The sequence below is a fragment of the Hibiscus syriacus genome, unplaced genomic scaffold (assembly GCF_006381635.1).
Source record: "Hibiscus syriacus cultivar Baekdansim isolate YM2019G1 unplaced genomic scaffold, ASM638163v2 tig00112253_pilon, whole genome shotgun sequence".
Classification (NCBI taxonomy): domain Eukaryota; kingdom Viridiplantae; phylum Streptophyta; class Magnoliopsida; order Malvales; family Malvaceae; genus Hibiscus; species Hibiscus syriacus.
Genome location: NW_024063283.1, coordinates 1,150,749 through 1,159,364, shown reverse-complemented (window position 1 = coordinate 1,159,364; position 8,616 = coordinate 1,150,749). Strand labels below are relative to the sequence as shown.

The 8,616-nt window shown below is 34.2% G+C and overlaps 1 protein-coding gene across 1 annotated transcript; it reads right to left on the bottom strand.

The window, feature by feature from the left end:
• Positions 1 to 6,958: 6,958 nt before the first annotated feature.
• LOC120176745 lies at positions 6,959 to 8,139 on the bottom strand. The gene has a single exon (XM_039183096.1). The coding sequence runs from the start codon at positions 8,137 to 8,139 to the stop codon at positions 6,964 to 6,966; it is 1,176 nt and encodes a 391-aa protein (XP_039039027.1). The 3' UTR covers positions 6,959 to 6,963.
• Positions 8,140 to 8,616: the final 477 nt, after the last annotated feature.

Here is an 8,616-nt window from a genome sequence, read left to right as displayed (position 1 = left end):
TACTTGGAAACTAGCATTACCGAAAGGTAAAAGAGCAATTACAAGTGGGTATTTGCAAAGAAAGATGTATCTCTTAGCAAGAAAGATGTTCTCTACAAGACAAGGTTGGTAGCTAAAGGTTACGCTCAAAAGGGTGGAATCAAGTACAATGAAGTATTTTCCCCTGTCGTGAAGCATTCCTCCATTAGAATATTGTTGGCCTTGGTAGAACAGTTGAATTTGGAGCTAGCTCAATTTGATGTAAAGACGACTTTCTTGCACGGTGATTTAGAAGAGAAGATCAATATGACTCGACCAGAAGGATAAAAAGATGGTGGTTGTGAGAAATGGGTTTGTAAGCTAAACAAATCGCTATATGGATTGAAGCAATCTCCGAGACAGTGGTACAATCGATTTGATAGCTTTATGATGAGGTAAAAATACACTAGAAGAAAATATGATCATTGTGTATATTTGCAAAAGCTCAAAGATGGATCTTTCATTTATCTTCTCTTGTACGTCGACGATATGTTGATCGCTTCGAATAGTCAAAAAGAGATAGACAAATTAAAGGCTCAGTTGAGTCATGAGTTTGAGATGAAAGATCTAGGTGAGGCCAAAAAGATTCTTGGTATGGAGATAAGCAGAGATAGATAGAGAAGAAAGCTTTGTTTAACTCAGAAGCAATATCTGAGAAAGATATTACAATATTTTGGCATGAATGAAAATACCAAACATGTAAGTATCCCACTAGCTTCTCATTTGAAACTTAGTTCTCAGTTATCTCCTAAAACTAACGAAGAACGAGAGTATATGGAAAAAATTTCATATGCTAATGCAGTTGGGAGCTTGATGTATGCAATGGTGTGTACGCGTCCTGAAATTTCACAAGCAGTTGGAGTTGTGAGCAGGTACATGCATGATCCTGGAAAAAGACATTGGAAAGCTGTGAAATGGATTCTACGGTATCTCCAACAAACCGTGGATGTTGGTTTAGTTTTTGAACAAGATGAAGCACTTGGTCAGTGTGTGGTTGGATATGTTGATTCCGACTATGTTGGTGATTTGGATAAGCGTCGTTCAACTACTGGGTATTTGTTTACTCTTGCTAAAGCCCCAGTAAGTTGTAAGTCTACTTTGCAATCTACGGTGGATTTGTCTACTACAGAGACAGAATACATGGCAGTTTCAAAGGCTGTGAAGGAAGCAATTTGGCTTAACTGGTTAATGGAAGACTTAGGAGTTGTTCAAAGTCACATTAGTCTCTATTGTGACAGTCAAAGCGCTATTCACTTAGCGAAAAATCAAGTCCACCATTCAAGGACTAAGCATATCGAGATGAGGTATCACTTTGTACGGGAGATCTTGAAAGAAGGAAAGATTCTACTTCAGAAAATTGCAACAACATAAAATCCTGCAGATATGATGACCAAGGTGGTAACAGTAATCAAGTTCAATCATTGTTTGAACTTGATTAACATCCTAAAAGTATGAACACATTCGGGTTTGTGGCGCTTGTGAGCGGAATTAGAGGCACAACATCAAATTTGGGGAGTTGAAGAAGTTGAGTAGGCTTGGTAATTTCAAGCCAAGGTGGAGATTTGTTATGTTTGGCTTGAAAGTTGGCAAAGTTGACATCTTTGTGACCAACTTATTGGAAAATTCATCTTGGTTGGTGGCCAACTTATTGGAAAATTCATCTTTGGTAGGTGGCCAACTTTGCACATGAGAATTTCATCTTTGGTCCCTAAAATATTAGGTTATTTATAAGTTTAGTCCTTAAAACTCAACTATAAATAGACCTAAGTATTTCATTAGTAATCATCCCAAAACAAGTTCTCTCTTCCATTGTTTTTTTCATTCTCTCACTTTGGGAATTCTAAAGAATTCCATTTGTTGTAATATTTGTTGATAGTGAAGTTATCATCCGGTGTGGTGTTCGAGGAGTAGACAATATTCTCGTCGAAACTCGTAAATTTGATGTGTTCTCTCCTTTATTGTTTTTTATTCGATTTTTCGTTGTGTTTCAATATTCAATAGTTTGACGGGTTTATCCGCTGTGCAACCTTTGGTTGTTTTGATCTTGACATTTTAGGTCAATTTTGAAACTACGTTCGTGTGGGAAATAACCCGGTTTCCCCAACATTTGAACCCAAAACATAGCATTATCCAAAGGAACCACCATCGGATCCTCTCCTTTTGCCAATCTATATAGCAACAAGAGATGGTTGTTGAAGAACCATGGGGAGCCCTCTAGAATCCGAGCCACGTCAACCTCATTATAGAAGCGGAAGAAAACTCTTTTCTCTCCAAGATCTGTAATGGAAACACCACCCAAGGGTTGTCGCACATCCGCCAATGTATTCCGCATCGACAAAAAATTCACAACACTTGTAGTGAGGAAACGTCCTACTAGACAGAATTCATACTCATCAGCAATTTCTTCGAGTTCAGGAGGGAGCACAAGAGCCTCCTCTTCCCCGTCATCAATGGACAAACTTGCTAACTCGGAATCCATTAAAGTGTGGGAGCAGCAGCCATCAAACCTCCACAAAGGAAAGAAAACCAGACCTGAAAAGATACCCATGCAAAACTGTAGACAAAACTCGTGCAAAACTACAACGGAAGTGTTATCATTTTCTTCGTATTATCTTACACCGAATAATTTATTTAAATATCTAATTAATTAGATTAATCAAATTAATTAGAAATTTAAAAGATTATGATATATATATATATATATATATATATGGTAACTGTTTTTTTGAACTAATATATATTGTAACTTTAATATGCAATTCGAATAAGGTAACTTATAAACTTAGCAAATAATGTATTTATCTTGTGTTTGCGTTTTTTTATTAATATATTGTTTATTTTATAAACATTTTTTATTAATATATTGTTTATTTTAAATCTAATTGTATATTTGTATATCCAATCTTAAAAGTTGGAGATATACGTGTTTTTATCAATTTGAAAAAATCAAAGTGTTATAAAAATAAATACTGAATTAAAATCATAAAATAATTTTATATTTCATTTAATATTAAATATAAAAACATAATTATATTGTTTCATAAATATAAATTTTAAAGGATAATATAGTTAAATAAATAAAAATAATGTTAAAAGTATTAACTATCAATGATAGGTAGGTATTTATTAACATTTTCAAACTTTTCCATCGAAAAAAATATATATTTAATTTTAAATTACCAAACATACTTAAAATCAAACATTAATTTTCAATGAATAGAAGATTTTCAACTATTCATGGAACACGTTGTCTCTTTAGTGAAAATACTAAAAGTAAAGTCTCACAACAATCATAAAATTGTAGGTATCTTCTGTGAAAATTTACCACAAAGTAAATCAATGAACAAAGTTGGATAGAAAATGGTAACATTTTGACGTTGGAGAAGAAATGTGGGAAAAGTGAACGTTGGTAAGAAGGATGGTTAAAAAGGCCGGTAATGTTTTGAATTATTCAATGATATGATTTATTGATCGATTAATTTAGATAAGATACTACAGAGAAAAAGACGACACTCTCAACACAGTTTGCTCTATTCCTAATTTAGAAAAGGGTAATATTAGAACGCCATTCTCAATGCCTTGTCTTTGCATTTAGAAAATAAAATATTTTGTTTAACTTTATTTATATGAATATTTAATAATTGGGATGCAATAAAGATTTGACCAGTTTGAACCCTGAAAAAATATGGCTAACGATTACTCCATATGCTATTATTTTCAGCGGATATTTAATTCTTGGAAAGTCTTTAATTATGCAGTACATTAATTATAATACCAAATTAAATTACTATTCACAGCGCATGAATTAAAATAAAATTTAAGCTTTCCACGTTGTTTACTTGAAGAAAAATAACGAACATTTTTTAATAAAATATTTGAAAATTTGTAGCTAACAATAATTAGGTAGAAGAACATGTTGAGTTAAATAATTATGATGGAAAATAAAATAAAATAACAAAACGCAGGCGTTGCTGAATGATTATTAACGATTAATTTGTTGTTTTAAAATCAGAGTTGAATTCCCACTGGTTTTTCAACGAACAAGGCAGCTGGTTTTTAGTAGTTCCACCACATGAACATGACATCCCATAAGACAACTTCATTCTCAACACTCAGTTTATTGATTAACGTTTTCAAACTAACAAATTTCTCATACATATTGGTAATTGACCCTTAATCCATAAAATTGTTATTACACCAAAACTAGGCTAAAATATTTTTTTATAGAAGCAATTAATTCTATTCAAATAGGAACATCCCAAATTACAATGAAATTGACAATCATAGTCGTAAATTAAACACGTAATTAGGACAATTTCCTATGATCATTGAAACAAACTAGCACTTAAGATTACATAAAGGTCATATAACGAAAGATTAAAAATCTAACCCAGAAATTCGAACAACCAGATATTATCGCATCGATAAACGATCCAAAAGGGGATCAAGCTATTGGAAGGCCACCAACAACTACAAATCAGACTCGAGCGATGTGAAAAGCTATCCACAAACTCAAATCAGGTATTCAAATCCAATCCGAGGGTCCAAAGCAGGGAAGATCAACAAGATATCATATAAGCGCTATCTTGATCAGTTGTGACGATGTCAAATCAACCCTTAAAAAAGATAAATAAAAAACGACCAAAAAAACATACCAAAAGACATAAGAAAGGTATCATAAAGGCAAATGAAAATATATCATACATGCAGACTTATTTGAAATCAAAAGACAAAATAAATAGAGATACGATATAAGGAAATAAAAGGACAACAAAGACTATCGACGACCAGCAATCAACATTAAAGTTAGTGCCACCGCCGATCAACAAAGACGGAAAAATGAGATGAGCGACACACCAACGAGAGAAAACTAAGTTTTTTAGATTTTATTTTCAGAGATAAAATGATAGGCTAAAATATATTCAATATTGATTAATAAAATATGATGTAACATAGTAGAATAATAATTTTAATATCCAAAACATACCCATTATATCAAATTGGTCATAAATTAAAATAATTCAATATTTAAAAATCTTATGAATTTAGTAAAGCATAAAATCCCAAAATCCCTCTTCCAAATCTCGATCTTCCTTGACATTGCCGTCATTCATTTACTTAGTTACCGCCATCATCTCTCCATAACAGAATATATAAGCTGTGCAAGATTTTGTAAACGGATAGTTTGTTAGGAGGTAGTTAGAGCTATTGTTAGTATATATATTATTGTAAAGGGTCAGTTTTACGTTAAGTGAAATTAAAGAGTTTTTTTGTTCTTCCACAAATCTTGTTACTCCATGCCAACCGCACATCCCTCGTCGACCCCTTAAAACGTCGTTCAGACCTTGTGTCAAGGTCGTCTAAACTTTTGACAGTTTTAAGAGTAAACATTATTGACAAGGTCGTCATAGATAATATCTTGGTGGTTCTTTATATTGCAAACATGTGCGGTAATGCTTGCGAGAGATTGGTGGCAAAGTGTGTAGAAACTGTTGTGAATCTATTGTTGATATTGTAACACATAACAAAGCCTTGCCTCATCACATTGTGAAACAAATCATTGATACCCTTCTGGAACTTGGTTTAGACAAAGCCTGAAAACATAGGCCTTCCCGATAAATATGTGCCGCGGATTCATCGGGCATTAGATTCTGATGATGTCGAATTAGTTCGAATACTACTGAAAGAGGGTCATACGAACTTAAACGAGGCCTATAAACTTCACTATACTGTGCTTACTGCGATACTAAGACCACAACCAAGATGCTCGACCTCGGAGTCGCTGATGTTAACCATAGGAGCTCAGGGGGCATACGGTATTACACATTGTTCGTATTTGGTTTTGGTAATAGCTTTCTGATCAATTTGGTTTTGGTAATAGCTTTCTGATCAATTTGGTTTTGTTAGTAGGATAAGTGAGAATTTGTGATTTTGGACTATGTTGGCCACACTTCAAATTAAATAATTCAACAATTTTATTTATTTTTTAAAATATTTTATAATAAATGAACGGAAATTTTATCCTTGGATCGGAAAGTTTGACCCATTTTTTTTTCGTTGGACCCAACCATGGACATATCCAATCTAAACTTGCTTATAGATCTAGCTCCAAGTTAATATTATTATTTGCAATAATATTATTTTATAATTATTTTAAGTAAAATATATTATTAATAAATAATGTTTTAATTTTGTATATGAACTTTCAATTGTTTAAGGGTAACGGTATAAAATTGGATTTTAAGTTCAAATTTCATAAAAATCTTTTTTTTTCACGCATACATGCAAAAATAAAAAAATAAAAAAATGCAGTGGCTGGTTGGTTTTTAAACGAAAACAACTGTCATCAACTAATCACAAGAAGAATAAGAAAGGAATGAACAAGGGAACAGGGACATGTAATACAAAATACCAAATTGCATGAATCGCATGTAAGCCAAGCATCAAATATGCAACACACTCTGATAATATGATTTTAATTTTCAACCTTTAAGTAGCAGAATTTGAAATATATATATATATATATATATATATATATATATATATGTTAAAAGTACCAGATATTGTTATATATGATTCAAAGTTTTCACAATATAATGGAAAGCAGTAGTTTTAGAAGAGAACACAATGAAAAGGAACTGAGAAATATAGAAATCTATGATGAACCTTTGTTGTTGCTATCCTATCATCAAGAAATTCATGGAAGTGTCTATTTTTCTTTTAGCTCTCAGCGCTTCTCCTGCATCACTACCTGCAACCAATGGCATCTACATTAAGAAATCATTGATCATTATCACTGCCGCTAATATCCGATATGCTAGTCTGGTTTGTATATGGATATGGATGTAAGATTGATTCTGCAAAGATCATTCAAATACATGAAACAGAACAAACCATGTTGGATATATACAGTTATATATCTGACTCCTATTCATGAGATATGAGTCAGAGAGAGCCGGTTTGCTCCACCGGCAGATCACTGGCAAATCCAATCAAGCTAGAGGGCTTCCAATTGATCAAATCCTCCAACTCAAGATAGATCTCGGAAACATTCACTGATAACCCTTCTTCAATTGTTGCATTTTCTACACATGAACTTCCCCCTAGTAGATTTTCAGCCATAACATGATAAACAGAAGACGTTTCTGCTGCAGTGATGTTCTTTTGATCCACCATACAAGTTCCAAGCTCTTTCTCCAGACGATCATGCAAAAACTTTGTGAAATTATTAGATTGCATTGATTCCAATCCCTCCTGATAAATTTGGTTTATACAGTTGATAACACTTTGGTCAGTCTCCTTAGATTCAGGCAAGCTCTTTGTGATACTATGATCAATCTCCATAGGCTCAGACAACCTCTTTGTGACCTTTTGGTCAGTCTCCTTAGGCTCAGGCAAGTTCTTTGTGACACTTTGGTCAGTCTCCATTGGCTTAGCCACATTCTTTGCGACACTTTGGTCAGTCCCCATTGGCTCAGTCACATTCTTTGCGATACTTTGGTCAGTCCCCATCGGCTTTGCCACATTCTTTGCCACACTTTGGTCAGTCCCCGTTGGCCTAGCCACGTTCTTTGGGACACCTCGGTCAGTCCCCATCGGCTTAGCCGCACTGTTTCCGACACTTTGGTCAGTCTCCATAGGATCAGGCAAGCTGTTTGTAACTTGTGTCTCAAGCAACTTCCTCTTCTTGCTACTAAATCCCCCCTCATCAAGCTCCTTCTGCTGCTGCTGCTTGTTCTGAATCAATTGCTGAAACAGACTGGGGAATTTCACTAACTTAGCTAAGAAAATGAATATTTGTTGTTGCCTACATTCGGTGAACCGAATCCGATCTTCATAATCACTCAATTTATCTTTTGATTCTTCATTCTTTTTTCTCAGTTTCATAACTTCTATCTGCAGTTCACTCTGATTTTTCTTCAAAACCCCAATCTCAGCTTCCAATCCAATATTATATGTTGAATTATATTTACTTTTTCTCTTAATGCCTTTCAGCAAGTGCTTCTTTCCTCCTTGGAACCCTTCATTCGCAAATTCCCATCTACCACAATTAATCTTTCCTCCTGGAAACCATCCATACCTGAAGCTTTTAGAGGTGACATACTCTTGACCGCCTATCATACCTCTTCAGCTCGAAAGGGAGAGAGTAGGGAATCATTCATATCATCAGTCACACGCAGTTGAAGCATGTTAAAGATAACTGAAGCATCGTCTGGAGATGAAGTTTCAAACAACTCGATAAAATAATTACTGGCCAATGAAACCAACTCCACGGGATCAGTTATCCAATTACCATAAGCATCAAACAGGCCTTTCACAGAATTATGCCTTTAATGATAGTATACGTAATTGTGGAAAAATGGCGTGTTCCTATCCTCATGCTTAAGCCAATTAACACGAGCCCGTTGCTCCCAAAATATATATTCTTTATCCACTTCCATATTAAGACCAAGCTTAACCTCAATCAATTCTTGTAAAACCTCTTTCTCGGGCTCAAACAGAAGAGAGATCCCTTAGACGAGCTTGGATGGAGTGTTTACGCTCCTTCGCAAACTTCCTATTATTTCGACTCCAGGACAATAAGGACTGACCCAAAGT